The sequence below is a fragment of the Seriola lalandi genome, unplaced genomic scaffold (genome assembly GCF_002814215.2).
Source record: "Seriola lalandi dorsalis isolate HSWRI2012SDOR001 ecotype SW California unplaced genomic scaffold, Sedor1 jcf7180002054484, whole genome shotgun sequence".
Lineage (NCBI taxonomy): Eukaryota > Metazoa > Chordata > Actinopteri > Carangiformes > Carangidae > Seriola > Seriola lalandi.
The window spans coordinates 88,001-112,465 of NW_019525037.1; the positions used below are offsets into that span (position 1 = coordinate 88,001).

The 24,465-nt window shown below is 39.3% G+C and overlaps 1 protein-coding gene across 6 annotated transcripts in view; it reads right to left on the minus strand.

Annotated features, from left to right (window-relative positions):
* tcf4 (transcription factor 4) overlaps window positions 1-24,465 on the minus strand; it is a 231,647-nt gene that overhangs the window by 11,879 nt on the left and 195,303 nt on the right. For all 6 annotated transcript variants that reach the window (XM_087175703.1, XM_087175702.1, XM_087175704.1 and 3 more), the window contains 5 exons: window positions 23,513-23,583; window positions 23,231-23,309; window positions 20,623-20,702; window positions 19,093-19,302; window positions 4,736-4,874 (listed from right to left, as the gene is read on the minus strand). In XM_087175703.1, coding sequence (XP_087031829.1) covers window positions 4,736-4,874; window positions 19,093-19,302; window positions 20,623-20,702; window positions 23,231-23,309; window positions 23,513-23,583 — 579 coding nt within the window. The remainder of the gene's footprint in view (window positions 1-4,735; window positions 4,875-19,092; window positions 19,303-20,622; window positions 20,703-23,230; window positions 23,310-23,512; window positions 23,584-24,465) is intronic.

Genomic DNA, 24,465 nt, shown 5'->3' on the forward strand with positions numbered 1-24,465 from the left:
GGGGGGGTTAAAAGGTGTATGCAAATAAGTACAATAATTGACCATTTGTTATCATCACGTGGGTCATGTGATGACACCTGAGCCAGCTGCAGAGGCCGAATGAAGACGGTGAGAGAGATGTGAAAGCAAGTGAGTGGTTTTTACAAATGTTTTTATGTAGCTTCCCTTCATCCCTTCATGTGCCAGTTGCAGCCTAGGAATCATATAATTTGAAACTAACACTAAGACATGTGTAATTTTACTTAATTAATTTAATTTATTTTTTAAATAGTCATTAACTGTTATTTTCTTCCCTTTTTCTTCATTAAAGTTTTCAGTTTTCAAGATTTTCACTTCACATCCAAAGTGAGCGTCTAAAGCATCAGTACACCCCCCCGACCCACTGTGCAGAGGTGAGAGAGGAGCAATGGTCTGAACCTCTCTCTTCATTCTGTCACTTCACAACGGTGCAACACTATGAATGAGAGAATGTGCGTTGTTATCCCTCTATTCAAACCCCATCGTATCTTCCCCTCTCTATGGCCGGCGTTCACTCAGGCTTTAAGTATGCACAATCAAAACAACTGCAAACACTTTTACCTTCCAACACGGTCGAGCCGCACGTCGTATGACCTACTACTTTACCAGCGTTAGACCTAAGCTCTTAACCATTAGCCATAAGGTCGGGGGTGTGTCACATGCTGTACAGATTTTAAAGCCCTTTAAGGCAAATATCGTCATTTAAAAGACTGAATTTGGCTTGAGATTCTCTGCCCTGACTGATCTTTCTCAGTGGTAAAGGCACATGTAGCGTGATCATGCTGTGTGTGTTAAATGTTCCAACTTAAGGAAAGAATTCACAAAAATTCGCTGACAGCGACGGCCATTTGTTGAAGCACTTCAAAACAAGTTATTTTTAGGTTTTTTAAGTTGCATGATGTTGTAAGAATGAAACATTTTATGGAGAAACTGGTGGCGAACAGATGGAGGAACAAAGAGTTTGACTCTGACTACAGATCACATCCCGAACAACTACCACAGTGTTTCCCTTACCTTGACCAAACAGCCTTAACCAAACCTTTACCGCATGGTAGCGGAGGGAAACCATAAATGAGTTGCAGCTCTGAGAAAAACTGAGGCTCCACTCCCAAGAATAAACGTACAAAGTGATGTGACAGTGAAACGTGATGCATTCAAACTCCTGGCTTGATTTAAAAGGAGCAGGTGCAGAAATAAAGGAAGAAAATCTGCCTTATTTAATTGGTCAAATGACATGTGGACATTATGCTGCGTTCGTGTCCTAGTCTCACTTCCAAACAGTGAATATGAGCAGCTGTTTGGGAAAAAGTAGCTGAAACTCAAAGTAACAGATACTGTGAATCTCCCACTGACGCTGACATGTCAGCAAACTGGTGTCTGCAACATCGCTGTCAGTTACATCTGAATAAAATCCATTAATAACACCCAAACAGCTGATTCAGCTCTTCACTTGTTCTATCCGCTTCCACTTGTTAGAAATAAAAACCAAACAAACCACTGATCCCGAAATAACATGTGAACGCTCCAAAGAGAGAAAGAATATGTAGTTTCCTATTCTGCCGACAAAGTCAACACAGCTGATTCTCAAGTCGACCTCCAAGATGGCGGCACGGGAGAGTTGTGGTGCAAACGTAAAGCCTGTGTCTGCCTCTCCCCCCTGAACAGTGCAGTCTTTATTTGACGTCTGTATGGATCCGACATTGGGGCGCTGCCAACATCTCAGTCAACACAAAACACACACACACACACACACACACACGTGCACTCACGCACACACACACACACACACACTCACATCTGTCGGCCATTTTGGATCTCCGTTTGCCTGACTGGAGGCATTTTGTGTGCAGCTTTGAGTGACGGCCTGTGTTTGGTTTGTGTGTATTTGTGTGTGTGTGTGTGTGTGTGTGTCTCCTTCCATACAATCGCTGTGTGTTTGTGCATAAATAGCTGCATTTAAATAGACCTGAAACTGTGAAAAGTCACTTTGTGCCTCTGAATGTCTGAGTGGAAGCAGGCAGACGCAAAGTGACACCGGAGGAGACTGAACACTGTATACGGGGATACGCCTCAGTTTGCGTTAATGCAGCTTCAGTTCTGCTCAAGACGTGTCTCACTTTCCTCCCGCAGGTTCTGAACTTCCTGGTTTTCTCCATAACTGTGTCCCAGTGCCTGACTACATACAACTGGAAGCATGTTTTCAGTCAGAAATATCACACTGGAAAAGCAATCAAAAGAATTAAATCCAAAGACGTCAGTATGCAGACTGAATTGGCTCTCAATCAACTACTGTCCCACAATGCATTGCACATAGGAAATGTAGGAGCAAACCATTTAAGGCTCTCAAACATTTTCTCAATCAGATCTAATCTAATTGTTTAGCTTGTTTAGCTAATTATTATTATTCTTTCTAATATTAATGTTGTTGCTGTCATTATTATCATTATGTTCTTTTTTTTTTTTGCACTCTTTAGTATTTCAGTGTTCTTCATCTTTAGCCCTGGTCTCTGTAAATGCTGTATATTGTTATGATAAACTATCTGTTAAAAACTGAATCAAATTCCGATCATTAACTAAGAGCGAACAGTTTACCGGTTTGAAGTGGGCGGGGCTCAGTTGGAAAAAAGTGACAAACTTCTGTCCACCAATCAGGATTGAGCAACTTGTGAATCAGAGCCTGTCTGTCAAACCTGAACAAAGCACACACCCGCAGTCTTGATGAGTTTTTAATTGTTCGACTCAATAAATGACGCCTGTAGATGTGTTATTGCTTCGTCATGAATATTTAATGTTTTGGAGGAGTAAAACATTTGGAGCCACATTTTCAGGGGCTTTAAACTGCAACTGCAGACCGGAGAAAACATTACAGTATGAAACCTTCTGGAAGTTTTCCCTCTTCTGGAAGATGCACTCTAACAAATCAGCGGTCCAGGATCCAGGGAATTACATTCATCGCGGATTATTCCTCACCTCATGATTCATATTCAGTACGATTAGTGCTTTGTACAATTTGTGTAAACCAGCCATTTACATTATGTATGTAAAATAATATATAAACATACATTTATTTATCAGTGTATAGACTATTAAAATCAGTCATCTTCTTCTATAGAGATAAAGTCTGTTTGAGCGAGAGAGAGCGAATGATGTAAATGTAAAATGTAATATAAATCTAAACATATTATACTATCAAAACGATACAAATGTTTACTGTTCATAATTGTTTTAAAATGGAGAGAGCTTCGAAGCCGCGGCTCTGCCAGTGCATTAGCCTGTGCTGCCAAAAACATTTTAATATCCTTTATTTACAGCCCCCACACACCCTGAAAAGCATGAGTGTGAGAGTGTGAGTTATGGACGGATGCAGGAGTAAGGAACAACTTCTCCTGGCTGAGTGTGTGTGTGTGTGTGTGTGTGTGTGTGTGTGTGTGTGTGTTTCTTTCTTTCTCTCTCACCTCATTACACACTTGGCTGTGGTCGCTGCTGGCTCAACTTTGCTGCCAGCAGACTCATTTTCAGCCTTTAAAAACGAGCTCAGGGCTAATTTGCTCCACAGCGCACTCATATACACTTTTGCTCCTCCATATCCATCTCACACATACTGTATATTTATTCTGTTTTTCTGCCGCTCGGGCGCCCAAGTCCAGGCTCGCCAGCTGAGATCTGACTCTTCACCTATCTTCACTTTCTGATCCTCATTCTGGGATAGTTTCCTCAGCTTCACCTGTTTTTTTTTTTTTTTTTTTTTTAAATATATATTTTTGTTTCCCTTACTACCATTTTATTTCTCTTCTTTTTCCCTTCCCTCTTTCTCTATCTTCTTCATTTTGTCTCATCTGTAACTTACTTACTTTATTTCTTTCTTTTACATTGTCTTTTTCTTCCTCACCTTCTTCATTTCTGCCTTTCCAACACACCCTTTTCTTTTTGACTTCTTATTATTTTTCTTATTATTCGAAATTTTCTTTCTCTTCCCTTTTTTTTATACTTTTTGTTCTCATATTTTTTCCATCTGCTCTTCTTTTTCTTTTTCTAATTTTTATTCTCTTCCTATTAAGCATTCTTGAGATCATTTTCTCCTTCTTCCCTCCATCTTTACAGTACATCTTTCCTAATCACTTTCATTATCTTTATCTTCTCTAGTTTTCATTTTCTTAGTTTTTTAATTTGGTGACTTCTTCCTCTTACTTTTCTTCCATCCCTGGAAATTTAACTTTTCCTTTTTTCTCCTGTTCATTTTCCTCTCCATTTGTGCTTCCTCTTCGTCTTTCCTTAACCTTGAACACTTTCTCCTCTGTGATCTCAGTGTTGTCCTCTGTCCTGTTTTACTCTTTTCTGTCCTATTCATCCTCTTTTTCTTTTCTATGTCCCCTTTTATCCTCCTTCGTTCCTTCTTCTTCATCTATAATAACTCCATCTTTAATTGTATTATTATTAACAACAATGGTGCAACAGTATTCATTTGGGTTAGAACTCTATATTTTGTGTTTGTGCACAAGTGCATGATGGGATAGCAGTGGGATGCCTGTGTCTTCATGGAAACACACACAGACCCATGAACAAAAACAACAGATGCCAGTGCAGTTTGTCCATCACTGACTCTGTGTTTGTGTCTTTCTCTGGTTGTTGCTCACTGGATGAAGATTCTGCCACACAGCGGAGACGTGCGCATGAACGCTGCGTAAGTGACGTGCGTGCGGACGCGTCGGGGACTCACCACGGTAGGGGTCTGGCTGGCTGAGGTCTGGCGAGGTGGCTGACTGAACGGGCAGCTGAGGCACCGGCACCTGACCCGCCATCGAGTGTCCGCTGCGCAAACCGCCCACGCCGCCGCCGTCTTCTCTGTGAGAGCCCACCTGGAAAACAGAGGGAAGAGGCACAAAGATGTGAGAGAGACGTTCATGTGAACAAACAGCTGCTCTGATTCTGTCTGCAGCTGACACCGTAAGACACAACAGTGACTTCAGTCCAGATGTGGTCTGAACCTGTTTCAGGTCTGAGCTTACGGCTTCAGGCTGGTTTGAGGTTTCATTTCTCTGAACTCTTTTGGACTTATTGTTTGTTTTTGTTTATTTTTAGTTTCTTTTTCCAATGAGAGCTTTTTGGCTGTTTTGTCATTTCACTGGCTTCAGCCTGTCTGTGGCCACTGGTTCTCACTGAGGACGGACATCTTTACAAATGACTCCCACATGTAAAGTTTCAGTTTCATAAAGTTTCAATTGAAACATTCAATTTGGCTTTTTTCAGTAAATCTTTAGTGACAACAGAGAAATACTATATTTTATGAATATTATTTGAGCATGTTTGTTTACTTGTAATTTGTTAAAATATTAAAATGTTCTTCTCATATTATACATTTATTGATTTTGTGATGTGATGCTGTGTTATATACTGTATATATATGATTAACTTGACCTGGCTCATGTTCTTTCCTTGGTGGTGGCATATTTCATAAATTAATTCATTGATCTGTGATTACTCAAAGTATTTAAATTGTTAATTATATATTTCTGTATCTTGGTTTTAAATTTGAAGTGTTGTGTGAATGTCTTATTGCTAATACTTTTATTCCAGATGTTGATATAGTTTATGACACTTTTTAACCAACACAGTATTATATGATTAAAAACCAAGTATTACTAAATATATTCTGGAAAAAAAACTGAGAGGAGATGACTTGAGATCATAAAAATAAAAAAATATAATGTTGTTAAACAGTCTGTGTGATGTGATGCTTTCTTTCTTTCTTTCTCCTCCAGATGTAGTTTTATCTTTGGCCTGTTGAGGGCATCGTCTACCTTTCTAAGCCACTGAAGATCTCCATCTGCTTCTTGCTCTCTTTCTCTCTCTCTCTCTCTTTCTCTCTCTCTCTCTCTTTCTCTCTCTCTCTCTCACACACACACACCCCTATACACCATTCCTTGAGATGTTTTTTTTTCTTCTCCATTTTGTCCTGTTCAGTACAGCTCAGGTGGGCAGACTGTGCTCTGCTCATCCAGACTCCATGTGCTTGTGTGTGTGTGTGTGTGTTGTGTGTGTGATTGTGTGTATCTGTGTGTGTCTCAGTCCAAGTTCATATCTGCATGTCTGACATGTATATTTACAGTTTTTTTTTTAATTTTTACTTGTGAGTCTCCCTGTTTTTAGCGTGTGTTTTCAATGAATACTGTTGGGTGCATGTCTGTGTGTGCTTGGCTGAATCCTATCCATCTGTCTGCCCCACACACACACACACACACACACACACACACACACACACACACACACACACACACACACACACACGAAAGCACAACAACTGACAATTATCTTAATGCCCATATGTTTAATTGTGGGATTTCTAATTCCCAGAGCACCAAGCAGCTTCCAGCAGGGACTCACTGTTTTGGCACGAGATGGACTTGCTTTATGTGTGTGTGTGTGTGCGTGCGCGTGTGTGTGTGTTTGTCATGCCAGCTTCCTTATTGCATCCTGCGGTTCAGAGGAGTCTCTCTCTCTCTCACCCTCCTCTTCCTGAGCTTTGTTTCACTTTGAACATATCAGCAGGACAGCTGCTTGATATGAATCATGATTTACATCTGTACACTGTAAACAGTCATGTGGTGGCTGCTTATAGAAATACTGTGGTAAAAGTTCTCAACACACTAAGCTGGGGACACAGTGTGGTGGGTCTTTAATAGCGTGATAATCAGACTGAATTGCCATTTCATTTCAATTCATTATTCAGCCTGACATCGTGCTAGCTGTTTTCTGTTGGGGGTGGTATTTTGCTTTGACCAATTAGCAGCAAGTGACGTATCCATTTAGCCCATGTCATTCAGTAGAAACAGAGGCTGTGGCGGTTGCTAGGAGAACATAACTCAAGTGTGTGTCACATTGATCAAATAAATGTGTTGATTGAACAGTTATTATTTCTGTGAATTGACTTACAACCACCTGTACTGTATAAACTACGCTACCTTTCTGGCTCTGGCACATTCTTCAAAGAGTACGATCGATCTTTTTACTTCTACAAGATTGTTGGACAGTCGAAAAAAAGATATTCTGTTTATTATTCCACACATTCTTCTTCTCTGTCAAAACCTTGTGCCTGCATTACCCACAAGGCAAACTGTTTGGCCACAAATTTAGCTACGTGACGTGGCTAATGTGTCTAACGGGCAGCCCTGACTGACGCGGACTCAAGTGACATCACATGAGGCAAACTTTCAGCTTCCTCTACAGACACACAGAACTTTTTTTTCTTCACATATACAGTCGTACTCCCCAACATCAGTAAACAGACTGATGTGTAAAATCAGCCGACTCGTTCGCTTTCCCAGCAGGAGGAAACAGCCGCCATTAAGCCCAACATCAGCTGAATAAAACTGCCTGGCCCCAGGTTTTTGTCAGTTAAAGTCATTTAATGTTGCAAAACTTTGTTTAGTAATTCCCACCATGTTTGAACACAGTTAAAAAACAGGGCAACAAGCTTGAATAAGTTGATATGTGTGCAAATTCCCTGACATATTAATCACTTTACTACAACCTATTGAGAGACAGTGAGCCTGGGAATTTGGGGGCCCATGGGGCTCTAGAGCCCTTAGGCAGTTCCTTGATTTTCTAACCAGCCTTAGAAGCAGAGGAATATATGTCACAGTTAAAGTATAAAAAATAGAGTATCTTTTTAGAAATTGGAAAATACTTTCAGGATTTTTAGTGCAACACTAATTAAAACTAAAACTATGTTGATTTCTTAACCAGATTATAACAGGTCAAATTCAAAAGTAGTGGCAGTTGCTTCTTTATTTTTATTGTAAAACAGACAAAAAGTAAAGAAAAGAAAAATACAAATGGTCTTATCCAACATTGGTGCTGTTCTGACATAATCAGATCTATTCTACATGCAAATATATAATGTACGGTTTCATTGTGTGATGTGTTTGATGTAATGTATGATGACCATAGTGTAAATAAAGATGTTTTGAAAATCAAATCCCTCTGTCTGTCCTTTAATCCAGCTGGCTGACAGAGAGGTCTTTGCCCACCACATTCTTTCACTCCATGCAAATATCACAAAATGTCGACCAGTTTGTCATCAGGCGTCTGTGCGTGTGTGTGTATGTGTGTGTGTGATTGAGTGTGTGTGTTTCAAACTGAGCGTCAGTCTATCTGTCCACACGTCTGTTTGCCCCCTTATTTATCACTTGCCTCTTGTTTTTCTTTCCGTTCTCTGCCTTTCATCACTGCCTGGATTCCCAAATGTAAAATGGCAGCAGAGAGGGAGAGAGAGAGGGCGGCGTACATTTTTAATGCAGGGCTTTTATATTTTAACGAGCCTTCCTTCTCTCTTCCTTAATTTAGTTCAATGAGGAGGGAAGACGGGGAGACAGACGGAGGAGAAAAATATAAATAAATTACACAGAAACTGATCTGCTGCCGGTGTCGCTACAATATTTGCCACGAATTGCTGCCACGCCCACTTACCCCCTGCCCCCCAGGTTGGAGGCATCTGATCGGAGGGCAGCTGAACGTAACCTTGCAGCCAGTAACAACATGGACGCACCAGTGAAAAGCTTTGATTTTACTGTCAACAGATAAAATTCGTTGGTTCTTCTTTTTTTTTTTGCTGTAGCCATGAAATGCTGTTGAGAACTGCAGAGCAGACTAGTTACTGAACCTTGAGTTAAAATTAGTTTGTCAGTGTTCACATTTGTTTTGGTTTGTTCTGATTTTTGTCAGAGTTGCATTCAAGGACACTCTAACATCTGTCATTTGACAGAAAAAAAAGGACACATGGTTTCTGTGAAAAAGGATGAGTATTGTTTTTTTTTTTTGCTTGACTTAAAAAAGTTGCTGTTCAGCAGCCAACTCTCAAAAGTCAGATGTCAGAGAGTCCTTGAATGCACCAACAGGGAGACTTTTCAAAACAGGCACAGCTCTCAACTGTTTTATCAGGATACAACAACAAGAAAAAGTTGTTTTGAAAACTTTCCTTGTTGGTGCATTCAAGGACCCTTCAAAATCCGACAGTTGGATGCTGACCACCAGCAGGACCGTACACATGATTCTTTTCACAATATCCTGTGAGCTACTGTATGTCCATACATTTTGAATGAAATGAAATGAAACCAGTGGCTGAAGGAAAATCCTAACACTGATGGAGGATTTAGGAAAAAACAGTGATGTATTTGTAGAAACTAAAGCAAATAAAACATACAAAAGGTATTTAATCAGAAGTCATCTGTACAGCAGAGCATCTTAGGTGGGTCCTTGTCTAATACTGGCAATGAAGAAAACCATAAATTTGCACGAATTTGTGCAGAACATGTTGCTCACTCTATCACACGCAGAAAGTTTAACCAAGAGTTTAAACTTGTGGGGTTTTTTGTGTTGCAAGCGTTTGTTTGTTTTTTTTTCATTTTTGAACTAGTTTGGGAAATATAAACATGTTTTATGCCAAAGTGCTTAATGCATCAAAGAGTTTAAAGGTAGAAAAAATGTTATTGTTTAAATCTTAAATCTTTTTAACCAGTTAGTGAATAAACATTTCAATCACAATTCTGACCAAGAATTTGATGCAACTTTTGATTTTAGTTGGGACCAAAAAAGGTATTGATGTTCAATCTATAATTACAGCATGCATAAGAATCTCAAGTACAAAGCATTTAAACTGTATATTTTATTTATTTGTGATTTAAAATGTTTTTCACCATTGTGCACTATGTGCTATGTTTCGTCTCTGTTTGGTTGGCGCAGACATATAAATGTCATTTCAATAAAGCAGAAAGAAAATAGAAAACGAGCCAGAGACAGAAGAGGAGGTGCTGAGTAACTGTCATCTGCAATGTTGTTGATCAGTGCGTTCATTTCGTGTTCATTTAACATGTGTGTGTTTGTGTGTAGTGCACTGATTACACAGGATGACTCGAGAGAAGGGAATTTCTGGCTCTCACACTTTCTGTCTCTCACTCTCTAACACACACACACACACACACACACACACACACACACAGACTTGTCATGCAGTTATAAACAGTTGGGACAAGTCCGTGTGTGTGTCTGCCTGAGAAGAAAAAATAAACTGTCGATTTACTAACTCTGTAAATTGTAATATTTCACCCTGTATTAGATGGATTTCTGCAATTTCCATTTGTCGTTTTCGATTATTGTCGCAGTCTGGAAAAAACACTTCTGCAAACAGAAAAATTCAGGAGGCGAGAGGAGAGGACGAGATGTAACATGAAGCAGGAAGTCCACTTTGGAATCTCATCAAAGACGCCATATAGCTCAATTTCATTACTCTAGAGAAGGAATCAGAATATTTAAATGTAAAGATTGTCCTGAATGTGGCACTAAAATAAAGGTGAACAGGTCATTAAAATATTAAAGGTGAGGAGGAGCTCTGAGAAGCAGGAATGTGTGAAGAAAATTTCATGTCAATCTTGCTATTAAATTCTAATATTTCTTGTGTAAAATCATCAGAAATCTTCCTCTGCTGAGGAGGAATATTTCAAACTAAATGTCATTTGCTCTAACCACTGATATTGCGCCTCTATAATAGCAGCCATACTGGATCTTGGTCGTCATGGTTATAATAATAAACACGTCCTCTTCCACCACAACTTCCTCGTAACATGGACTTTGTTCTACTACATCACCTGACCATCTTCATAGCTCCCATCATAGTTACTGCGGCCACTAGAGGTTGCCTAACAATAAAACAGAAGTTCTATAGTTATCTTCTATATTAATACTGTGAAAGTATCAAAGCCTCAGTCCACAGAGAAATGCACACAGCCTGTATTCAGACACCTAAAACCAGCCGTCAGGACTTCCTATTACTTTGTGATGTCACAACAAAGCAGTAACCGCTATCAGCCACGCCCCAAGCCACCGCCCACCTGGACCCACCACAAAATCTGCTACATCTTTATTAGATCACCAGCCAATCCGAAGAGAGGCTGACAGCCCCCTCCTCTCTGATAGGTTCATCAACCTGTTGTTACTGGAGCTGCAGAGAGAAGTTTGAGAGGGGAGATCTAAAGCTAAAACCACAAATATATCTTCTTATGGATCAACACATCAAATAAAACATCAGAAAAGTGTAAATTATGGGACCTTTAAGATAAACAGGCGAGTTTCGGCTTCAAAATGTGTATAATTAAACAAAGCTCAAGTAAAGACAAAGACAATTAGATTAAAGATTAAAGTTGGGCTTGTTTTTATTTTGTAACTATGAGACAAGCGAAAGTCATAATTACAAGGAAACCACTTAGTTTTATTTTGTGTGGTGAATGCAGTTCATTTCTCTAGATGTGATGTCCTGTATATTGGATATTTAAAGTGGAGTCTGCATTGGTCTGGAACAGTCTCCAAACTGTACAGTCTCTCCTCTGTGCAAACTGAACACTTGACAGAAAGCACCTGCTTTAGCAACATCAACACACACACGCACACACACACACACACAGAGAGAGAGAGAGAGAGCTCAGTGAGGTTGGACTACCATGGGAGGAAAAGTAAAGCAACATTTTCCAGTGGTGGAATATGTATGTTATTTTTTTAAATTTTCCGTGTAATGAACAGAGTGAAGAACGACAGACTCCACTGTCGCGTAAAACGTCAACAAAAAAAAAAAAAAAAAAAAAAAAAAGAGAAATTAAGCAGAGGAAAATGGAGGGAAGGGAAAGAAAGAGGCCCAGGGAAATGTGTCATTTGGAAAAATGTTCTTATGAGGTGAAAATATTTTTGTCAGAGAAAATCCATCTGGATAGTGTATGAATAATATGTCAAGAATTGAATTTATTCCTGAGGCCTTTGACCTGCTTTGTTACATGTGAGAAATTTTAAATATTACACTTAATTGATAAGTTTTAACATACAGTACATATAGGAAGACACATTTGATATTGAAATACAAATTTGCCAGAGGGCCACCCAGCATTAAATTATTTATATTTATATACATCATATTCAAATTTTCAAATTTAAATCTATGATTGATGATTTTTTTGTCATATGTTCACCTTTTTATATGTTTCTACATCTTTTATTCTAAATTTTTATTACATTTTACATTCTGAAATTAATCACCTGAATGAAATGCATTTGTTTACAGTGTTATGTCACGTTTATATTTTTGTACAGGTGCACTGTTAAATAATCTTTAATAGTCAACTCAAGGTCCACTTTCTAGCATTTTCAGGACCTTTCACCTTCTTCTCATGGCAAAACTAAATCTGCTGATGTAAAGTGTAAGATGCCGTTGAAAGCTCCAGAAACAAAATATATGTGCATGCTAAAAGGCATATATCTTTGCATTTTGCTTCTTTTTGAACAATATTTTTACATTCATATAACTGTTAGTATGATAAAAATGTATTCATTAACTTTTTTGCATTTCCATCATTCCACCCGAGACGCAGGCCCTTGTTGTATTAAGCAAATATCAAGGTTGTTAAAGTATATTCATTGACTTGTCTTCTTGAACACGAGGCTGCACACAGATGCCCATTGATCACAACCTCTTCTCCCCATAAATATTCATATTACACAGCTTTTGAATACAAACAGTGAGGGCAACCTGCACTTAAACATCATTATCATACTATAGCAATGCATATTAGCATACAATCCTGTAATTTATTCCCTCAGGTACATGTATGTTGAGGAGAAACACAGCAGCCAACGATTATCAATTGAATGGTAACTATATAGAAAGTTTTTTTTTTAAGATAAACAAAAGCAGAAATGAATAATTTTCTGAAAGTGTTATTGTTTTTTCTTGTTGTTTATTTTTACGATGATGACCAGTTGAAGGTCAGACTTTAGCATTAGTTTTGTTTAGTACAACATCACTGAATAAAATTGAAGCAGAACAATTGAATAAACAAAAACCTGAATAAATAGACTAAACCTACCACACTGTATGCTCCACAACAAATAAATAAAATCAATTTAAGAAATATGTAAAATGTTCCCACCTGTTTTCAACAGCTTTTATGCAACATGGCCAGAAGTAGGCCTATGTGGACATCCACACTGTTTGTACTGTTTACACTTTCTCCAGTGTTTTAAGTGTTGATCCATAAGAAGATATATTTGTGGTTTTAAACTCTTGCAACAACAGGTTGGTGTGACTGTTTTCAGGTAAACACTCAGAGAAACCAAATCCTGCAAGGCTGGCAGGGCTCGGGGGCATGGCTGAGAGCAGTGACTGCTCTGTTGTGACATAACAAAGTTCCAGAAGTCCTGACGGCTGGTTTTAAGGCTCAGTTTCTGAATACAGGCTGTGTGCGTTTCTCTGTGGACTGAGGCTTTGATACTTTCACAGTATTAATATAGAACCTAGACCTGATCTATAATCAAAAAAGTTGGGAGATCTACCTTTATACTATGTGGAGCTTTAAGATGAAGTCCATGTACTCTTGGCCATTTAGTTGTAAAATAGTTTTTCTTTCTACACAGAAAGTTCATCATTATTATAACTCTCATTGTGGTACTGGAGGTAAATGGAGGGCAGTGGATTTCTATCAGCTTATAGGAGTGAGTTTAGTGACGGAGAGAAGAGAGGCGATGCAGAGCATTAAAAGGCATTAGTGTGTTTTACGGCAAAGTGATGCAGATTATGATCCATTTCACTTAATGCAACATGCTTAATGGAGAGAGAGAGAAACATTTCTCTGCCTTAACCTTTCCCCTCGTTTCAGAGTCACCATCCGCACCGAGCTGAGAGGCAGTAAAATAACTGGCGTGACTTAAACACATCATCAGGGGCAGACAGCAGAACAGAGAACACATTTTAAAACCTTCACAGAGACTCTAGACAGTCATATATTCTCTTCCTCTTCAGTTTGTTTCACATCAGATCACATTCAGTTAAATGTCACGTCACCCTATCCCTCTGCTGCTCTGTTTTATGCCTGGTTTCAGACTTAATATCAGTGATGCTCCAGAATGACTTCAGCTCTAACTGACGCACTTCATCATTTGTGCATGAATAAAGAAAATATAAAGCTAAATAACAAAAGAGCACGCTGGAACACATGTGTGTATCTACTTCTGTATCAGTGTGTATTTATGTGTTTGGTTGTGCATTCCTGTCTATGTATATGTCTCTCTTCCTCTCTCTCTCTCTCCCCCACATCAGTCTACCACCTGTTTTCCCAGAGTTATGACCTCAGCCTGCAGGCGTCTCTGCCTAACACTGCCAAACTACATACAGCTGTGTGTGTGTGTGCGTGTGTGTGTGTGTGTGTGTGTGTGTGTGGGAGAGAGAGGGAGAGAGAGAGAGAGAGGTACATGTAGATGGGAAGATGAAAACAAAACAGACAGAAAACATAATAAAGTAAATGTGTAGTAATATGTGTATCAATAAGAGAGGACTTGTGTGTGAGTGAGAGAGCATATCAAACACAGCAGGAGGGAGAGAGAGAGTTTAGTCACACAAGAAAGTAAATGGAAAAGAGAAAAAAGAAAAGAAATAAAAAGTGAGAAAAGAGAAAAAAACTGAAGGAATAATAGAAAAGTCACAGAAAGAGAGAATGGGAAAAGAAAGAAAGAAGGACGAAATGACAAGGGAAGATGGAAGAGAAGTAAAGAAAGAAAGAAAGACCTGGGAGAGTGACATAAGGAGAGAGAAAGAGAGAGAGAGAGAGTGTGACTGTGCATGGGAAATACACAAAAAACTCTTAGTGCAAACACAATGGCTTCATTTTAGAGATGACATCACTCCTTCCTCTCGCTCTGCTTTTTCTGTTTTCCACTCTTTTCTTTTTTTTAATATTTAGATTGAGTCTCATCCTTTTCCTCTGGTTTAGACTTCCTGTTTACACTGTCTGGGAAACATACATGCTACACATACTATACCTAGGCCTGGGATAACAGTATATCAACTTCAATACTTTGGTGCCAGTTATGTATCAAACACTGTAAACTGGTACTGAAGGCCTGGTGATAGAGTTGAGAAAAAAATGTAAAATTTTTGTTATTAGTATTGAGATTTCATCATATCAGCACTTGTAATAATAATGATAATGCTTTTTATGATTTGGTGCTATACAAATAAAATTGAATTGAATTAATATATAAACAAACAGAACAAAAAAAACAATATAAGCTGAAGGTCATGGGCAGTGTAGTACTCAAGCTATCTGCCATTCTAAGCTGACAGCAAAAACATGATTTCACACAAACTTATAACTCAAATCAACTAAACCTAACTAAAAATGATATTATTGTTGAATTATCCTGTGTTTTATGATTAGGAACTTTACAATGGGAATTTGCAAGTTGGTGAAAATACTTTGTCAATCAGCAGCTTCTCCAATCAAATTGCTTTATGGATATGAGTCCCCACAATGTCAGTGGGCTGCTTGGGTCCCCCAATGTGATGTTAACCAGCCCCGTGCATTCAGAGTATATAAGTGTGTGTGTGTGTGTGTGTGTGTGTGTGTGTGTGTGTGTGTGCATGTGCGCACGCACATATGTGGTTATAGAGCTGGTGCGTTTTCAGACTTACAGTAATGGGTCTGTTTTTCTTTTAGCCAATACTCCAGAGCCCAAATAAACACACACACACACACACACACACACACACACACACACACACACACACACACACACACACACACACAGAGGTCTTAATGACAACACAAGGAGCAATTTATGAGCGTCTGTGTGTGTGTGTCTCTATGTATGTGTGTGTTTAAAGAGTCCAGAAGTAAACATTGTGTTTTCAGCACACATCCTTCACTTGACTTTATTCTCTTTTTCCACTGGTTGCATATGTATGAAAACAAGTCATAAATGCATTTGGAATCATTTCAAGATGAAACTGAAAAGTAGTTTGTAAAAACATCACCCATAGCAAGAGGTAAACTGTGAATGTTTTCTTGGGCAAAACCTCCAAGTCACTTCATAAAGCTTAATGCCAAATTTGTATCTGGGGGTGTCCCAGGAGGAGGAGAAGTGTTTAGAATAACCTCCAAATGAAGCTGAAAAGTAGTTCTCAAGCATTTTCTCCCTCCCAAATCTATGTGGAAAGTCTTAAATCCTTTCAAAAGACATTTTCCAAAACTTAAAGATTTTCCTTAATTAAAAACCAGTTTTTCTTGTACAGAGTATGAAATGCTGCAAGCAAACAGCAAAGTGAACATCTGAGGTGTTTTCTTGAGCAAAACATTTTGTGAAGTTATGTAGTTCTTTAGCCTTAAGTATTTCCTTAGGTGTGTTGTTCATATCACTTTGTACATCAGGACATTTAAATGTCCTTTCTTTCCTAACTTTGTGTACCATCTTAAAAAGCAGATATCTGAGCCCGAGCAACATTATCATCCCACTGGTTTCATTTTGTGTCCATCTGATCAATATAAGACCCTCCTCACTCTCCTTTTAGCTCCTGTTTTGTCTCCACCGGCTCCTGGGAAAAATATGTGGTTCTTTAGCTGCTAAATGCTATGTTTACCAGCTAGCTGCAAGAACTGTCTGTCATGTATCACTGTGCAGGTAACCAAACAGTAAATATGCCATAATACTAGAGCTCGATGCGTTAGTTAGTTAGTTAGTTAGTTAAGTTTATTTCGAACATGTGCGAGTAACACACAAAGTAAACTGAAAAACAAACAAATCCAACAACAATAATCAAAACAAAAATAATAATGTTAACCCAACATGTCCGAAAAGGAGTAGGATGAAGCATATGCTTATTTAAACCTACCCCTTCTCCACAACTCAATTATCAGTCTTTCTTCCCAAACATATATATTTACATAAAGTAGAAGAAAATAAATAGATTAAATAAACAAATACATAAATCATTTATCATTTATGAAAACACCCGATTATTAAAGCCCTTCTTCCTCCCTGTACCTCGTGAAAACCATGTGTTTGTACCACTTTTTAAACTGGATCATGCTCGGACATTGCCTGAGCTCCACACCCAGTCTGTTCCACAGCCTCACTCCACAAACTGACAGACAAAAACTTTTTAGTGTTGTACGTGCCCGCTGATGTTTTAAGTTGAACTCACCCCTCAGATTATAACCCCCAACTCTGTGAAAAAACAATTTTTGAATATTTCCAGGAAGTAGATTGTTTATTGCTTTGTACATAATTTGCGTCAGTCAAGAACCCCCAGAGTTGACTCACATATTGTCAGTGGAATCACTGTGTCATTGTAGACAGAGCAACGCGGGAGCAACAGCACAGCAGGCTGTAAACTCTCAAAATAACTGAATCACAAAATGAACAACACTCTGTTGTCAGCAGCTCAGCAGGAGAGATGCTCCTGGGCGATTTGAATTTTAGGACTGAGCAGTAACCAGGACACTCACTTTTACTACAACTTATTGGAAATCTGATGTTTTCACTAAAGAGGTTCCCATAGCAGTTTTTCCTTCCCAATACCGATTCCAATACCTGAACTTATGTATCCCCCATCATAACATTGTGTTTATTTTAACGGCTGTAAACTAACTCTAATATTGCTAACCCTGTATGGATGTGATATGATTGCTGTCAGGTGTATGATATGGCTCAGGGTAAACCCTTAAAATGATACATGAATGCCATACACTCTTTCTTTTATTATCTAATTTAACTGTTATTCATGAAAGTCAAATCTAGGAATAAACTAGTCCTAACACTAGTGCCACCCCTGCAAATCACTGTAAAGCCTTTCATAGTGTACACACTGCCTTTTCACTGGTGGGACCTTCCAGTTTAACATGTTGCCATATTGCTAACATTTCGCTAGCAGCTTTTATTATATTGCAACTACTTACAGGAAATAAATTAGTATCTGTATCACATCTAAGATGATGAACAAAGACATTAAAATAATGACTCTTAAAAAAATCAATCAACCACAAGGATGTGACAAATTAATATACGAAAGACGACCCTGCACTCTGGAGTCAATGTGTCTTGCTTCGGGGACAGACCTATATAACAGCAAAACTATGGGCAACTAAAACTATAAGCTACACGAGGCTAAAAAACTCAGTGGAGCAGAGTTGGATACAACTCTCTGGATTCAGACCTATGAGGGACCTTTCACATTACATAAAGGCGTTTATTCACTGTTAACATAATATTACTGCAACTTTAAGCAGGAAATACAGCAAAAACACACGTGTAATGTGTAAGCGTTAACGTGTAAGAGAGGAGACAGACAACGATGAGAGGAAAATGTGTGTTTATCCAAGACAATGATGCAGCACTGACCTCCAGGACAGAGAGACAGAGAGAAAGAGAGAGAGAGAGGGAGAGAGAGAGAGAGAGAGAGAGAGAGAGAGAGAGAGAGAGAGAGAGCTGGACAGATATGCGTGAGAAGAAGGTAATCTCTGCGGGAGTCGGCCAACACACACACACACACACACACACACACACACACACACACACACACACACACACACACACACACACTGCCCTCTACCACAGGTGCTCTCCATTTAGAAAATAGCACTTCAAAGTAAATACTTTAACAAAGACCAGCGAGAGAAGAGGACCAGGCTCCTGAACTACTGTAGTGAGAACAGTGTAACAGGACTGTGTGGTGCCCCCTACAGGCTGCAGTGCTCATTACAGTCTTAATGCAAAACGGCTGGACAGAACAAAAGCGGGTTGAGGCTACGATCTAAGGGGAGAGATAGGTGTTGAAGAGGTTGCGGCGGTGTGCGGAGCGTCTTGTGTGTCTGAAGGAACATCTGGTGTGTGTGTGCACATGTGAATATGGACAAATGTACAACACAAATAAACAAAATAAGTCTGACTGAACATTTTCAGGCATCTGAATGTGTTTATACTGGTTTTATAATGCTCCTTCTCTCCCTCTCTCTCACCCTCCTACATCTCCTTATGTCACACAGCTGTTTGGTTCTTTATGTTTATTGTTTCAAGTTGACAAAGCCAAAAGCCTTAAATATGGAAAACATTACTGCTGTCTTCATGTTTTCAATTCAACCTCCTCTCCTCTTTTCTTTAAGGTGGACCTTTTTGCATTAAACGTTATGCTCCCTCTGACATCACCTTCAAACCCATCACCACAAAAAAACAAACAAAAAAAAAAACAACATGTTCTCAGGGTCCTACCATGAGGGAGTGTCTGTTGGCCGACAGCAGTCCTGTCCCGTACCCGCTGCCCAGAGCACCCATGGCACCGTTATGCGAATGCGCAGCCCCGATGAGGCTGTGCATGTCACCGTGCCCGCTGGTCATACCCGTAGACGGCCCCACCGCGTGGCTCCGCAGTACATGGATGGCATCGTCCAAACGCTCCAGACGGTCCTCGATACGACTTTGCTGCAGAGCGAACAAACACAGATAGACGTGACTCTCGACATTCATCCTGAGATGCAGTTTGGATGAAACTGAAACGTCGGTCGTCCATAAACATCCGGATGCCTGTGATTTATTAGAAGCTTGTGACAGATCACAAAATATGTCTCCGAAGCAATGATATATCTTATTCCTCTGTGCTATAGAGCTCCGTCATTGAGCAAAAACTTCTCTTATTAACACACCTTCTTGAACACACACATTGTAGGTTTATTTATAGACAGTAGCACATTCACTGTTCTGCTGCCATAAATACTCACTAAAGCACCAAATGTATATTAATCCAGCTCTCAATAGTTCACAGTGTTTTGACTTTTTTACTCCTGATTTAGTTACATGTGGAAAGTTGTTTTTGTGATTTAAACAACACAAATCACAGATGTAACAGTTTGTAATATATATGCTAATATTTCAAGAAGGAAAAATCCTTTTAGCTCAGTTTAATTTGTTTGCTATCAGAATCTAGCGACCTGGTCAGGACCATGGAGAACAGTACAAGGTGCAGAGTTCTGGAAGGTGGTGGATAGTTTTCCACAGAACCTGGTGATGCAGAAAAACACCAGTTTTAAGGTAAAACAACTCACACTGCTACTGTGTGTTTTATGGGTTTGGAGTTTCAGTGTGTGACTTGCTGACAGTTAGAGGCACAGGCCGATGGCTTTGGATGGAAAATGCGTCACAATATAATGTTTATGTTTATTATGTTTATGTGTTTTTTAAGAGAATGAAACTCATAAAGAGATGAACACACTCTCTTTTCATGATCCTGATGCCGTATTGACATTTGTTATCAGTCAAGTTTTGCTTGTATTTAATACAGTTGAATAATGTAGCACATCTAGCACATATAGTGTCATATATGTAGACATGTTATATGTACATAGGTGTGTGGTAAAACTATTTGAAAATACAAGAACAAACACAGCATACAAATTTACCTTTAAACAATATTATAACTGGTTTTATTGAAGTTGCTTTATGTCTACATGTCCATAATTAAACTCATGACATTGTGACAGTGTTTTCTACCATCCTGCTGGGAGCTGGATTGTTTGTGAGTAGGAAACCTGTCTATAGACTTCTGCTTTGATAATGGTCTATAAAAAAAAGAACAGAAACAACTCCTCCTGTTACTCCACAGACCTCAGTCAACAGAGGTTATGGAAGTAAAACAAGCTGCCTTTTGGTTCAAATGCATTTTAACCACAATCAAACATGTTATGTTGTGTTATATATGTTATATTTAGACATGTGCACAATGGTTGCGGTTGTGTGTGTGCATACCAGAGAGTGCAGCGGAGCCTCGTAGTTTGGCGATGACGCTCCCTGTCCGCCATTCCTCGACCAAACAGCTGAACTGGCAGCTAGGAGAGAGGAGACAAGGACACATCATTAGGATAGGAGATGGGGAGATGTTTAGTTTAGTTCAAATCTGCATCCTTTCATGTGTGTTTTATGATAAACTGCAAGCCTGTCCACGCTCCGGCCTCCTGTGACCCTCCACAGGATGGATGTCTGAGAGGGGATTAAAGCCGAAACCTCCCTTCCTTTTTATATGTAGAGAAAAGAAACCACTCGACGTACGGTGCCAAACACCACACAAAACGTCTTTACACACGAGGAGTCTCTCATCATATCCACTCATGGCGCTCCGACATAATACACACAGAGATGAGGAAGAAAAGACAAAAACAAACCAACACATATCTCATAGTGGAAATGCTAATATCAGGCTTTTGTTTTTGAAAAGGTACAAGTGGTTGATTAGCATGGGCCCTCTGCAGAATAAACAAGCTTTGTGTCTCTGTTCTTTTCTGCTTTTGTGTTTGACGGCGCACTGAAGGGTTGTATCTGAACCGACAGGTCTCATTAGCTGGTAGACGGAAGAGAGACAGCGACTTGTGTGAATTTACATTAAGCTCTGAGAGATGATGGGCTGGTGTTCAGAGTCAGTTCAACAATGTTCAGGTTTCAGAGGAGAGAAAAACTAACAGATGATTTTTTCAATTTATTTATTTTGGACAGAAACCACAAAGATACGCCGTTAAAGCCCAGTCACACCAGAAAGTGCCACAGTACAATTCATGTGTACATCTTTGTGAAATATGTGGCTCTAGCAGCTGGCAGCTAGGAATATGCTAGCATCACATAGCTCTCCGAGCGTCCTTTAGCTCCTCTGTGGCAATCCATTTACTGCCCTGTAGCATTTTGTTCTCAAATTTGTACATCATTATATTATCTCGCCAAGATTGACGTGAAAAATTTGTGCAGATTTACCAGCTAATGCTCTCGGAAACACAAATTGGTCTGGTGATACCAGGCTAAGTGTGACCATGCCTTGATGTTAAAGAAGCTTGAAGCAAATGTGCCACTGCTAATAGCTGCTAATGCTAACAAATCTTTTTGTTATTGTATCCTCACAGAGACAGATCTGTGTCTTTTAGTTTTTACCAAAATAGTTAAGAAGCAGCTGATCAAGAATCACACACCAGTCAGCAAACATTTCACTGATAACATGACTCGAAACCTTATCAACTCAGATCTGGAACTTGGTGTTGATCATTTCTCACTTGTAATATGAAAAAAAAATTGAAAAATAAACAGATTGAAAATCATTAGCAATAAAACTAAGTCAGCCCAGTTCCTCAGTTATTTTCTTATAACTCATATCTGCTCTCTATTTGTGTTCCTTCCTCTTTTTTTCCCTCTCTTCTCCTCTCTGCCTTCACTACTGATCTCTCCCTTGTAACTCTGATCTCATCTCATTAGCTCATGTTTCTCATTTTTATTGTCTTCCCATTTTGTCTCGCAGTCTTTTCTCTCCCCTCTTCCCTTTATTCATATTACATGCTCATTTCCATATGCTAATTAATGAATAATCACCTGGGTACATTCATGTGCAAATACAAATATATGTATTAAACGGCAGGGTAAATTATTCCGAGTCCAACAGTGTAAAACACCCTCGCAGAATTAGCCTTGGATATCAATTTGCATGTAGTTTGCTCTAATAGGCTTCATTTCTAATTTGTAAAAAGTGGAGTAACTCTGACACAATGATAAACACCAATTATGGTTTAGCAGGCAATATCCCAGGCCGCTATAATGACGAGGAGGAGAGGAGGAAGAGGGGAGGGGGCTTGTGTTCGCAGAGCCGGTAGGTTTGTGAACAATTTGTCAAAGTGGTGCTCGTAATTAAAGCTATCAGTCACCAGGCGTGGCAGAGAAATATCAAACAGTGTGTGTAGCACTGACAATTAGAGACAAATTCGACACAACTATTATTAGGAAAAGTCATTTTTCACTTTAAGGAGCAGGGAGAGTTTACAACATCAGCCGAGAGCAGAAGTAATTGGTGGAAATAAGAGGAGGAGGAGTGGTATGGAGAGGAGACACAACAATTATTCATTTGTTTTTATGGTTTCTTTCAACGCCTAGTGATTGTGCTTCTGATACAGAGCAGAATTCCCTTTAAATTATATCAAATGTTGAATAAGCGTTAAGATTTATATTTTTTTCCTTTTCTTCTTTTTCCTGGAACTGTGTTTAAGTCATCTGAAGCAAGTCCAAGTCCAAGTCTCGAATGATTTGTTCAATGTTCAAGTCTCAAGTCATTTGAAACAAGTTCAAGTCTCAGGTCATTTGAAACAAGTTCAAGTCTCAGGTCATTTGAAACAAGTTCAAGTCTCAGGTAATTTGAAACAGGTTCATGCTGATTCTCGAGTCCTCTTTTTTGTGACTTACAGAAGTGTGAATTCAGTCCAAGTCTTAAGTCAGCTCTGCTTCTTGCCTCTGGTAAATGTTGTTCTGTGTTGGTTTTGGGTTGATGTAGCGTGTGTGTGTGTGTGTGTGTGTGTGTGTGGTTGTTAGAAGGTGAATGCCATGTGCTAACCTGTGAGGGAGGGTGGGGAGCCAACTGGGGTGGAGGGATTGGATGAGAAGCTGTTGTTCGTGTGGTCTGGAGAGTAAATCTGAAAAAGAAACCAAAAAAAAAATCAGTTACAACTAAGACTAAAAAACAACATACAGATAGAATTTAAGTAATATGATAAACTCCAAGTCTGCCAAAGGCTTGGACACAACGGAAAAAATGAATTATAAAATCATTTTGCATTATTCAAGGACTGAACAGGTCTCTTAGATCTGCATTTGTGTGTGTGTGTGCTGCACTTACCGATGCGAGCGCTTTCCCTAAGGCGTCTCCTGTCTGAGAGCTGCTGGCTGCTCCGCTCTGTGCTCGGTTAGCTGTGACACACACATACCCACACACACACAAAAACAGGGACGTAGTCTTGTAAATAACGATGTTGTCAACTACAGATTTTGATTATTCTGTCTAATTGTAAACCATCAGTCCATCCCTTCCACACTCAAACTGGAAACACATATTCATTAAAACAGAAAATTACACCTTTAGTTAGGAAGCTGTAAGGGGAGCATGTTGTCATGCACCTAAAATTACAGGCAATGAATTAATTTGTCTTAATCAGCAGGAAATAAAACTCATGACGTCATTTTCATTAAAAAAATGAACGCATGTTGTCCAGTCTTTAACTGGACACAGTTAATTCAAGAGACCTATTTTATACCATGGACCCCTGGCGACTGACTGCAGACCATGATGCGTCTCTTTTGTGGAGTATTGTTACATAAAAATGTGATGGTGCAACACAGTGAATATGATAGCATCCTCTCTTTTGGACTCTCTTGCTCTATGTTCCCTCAAAGGTCAGGACTGTGAAGGCTGTTTCTGAGTGGAGCAAAAACTCATGTTAGAGTTCACCCAAGCTGAACATCATGTGGAAGCTCAGTGTAGATTTACTACAGCTCTGTGCATGAATCCAAGTCCTTGCTGTTAAAAATGACGCTGCGACAAGACTCTTATTCAAATAATGTGATGGAAAACAGAAACAGAACTCAATCTAAATCGACTTTCAACATTTTAAACATTTTAACTGACTGACAGCATGTGTGAGTGTGGTGTGAGTGTGAATCTGTGCGCATTCGTGCATGTGCAAATGCTGGACTTAAATACAACTAAATCTGTTTCACACACTTGAAGAGCACTGAGGCCAGAGAGGAAGGAAGTGACCTAACAGGACCAGATGAGCACACCCCCCCCCCCCC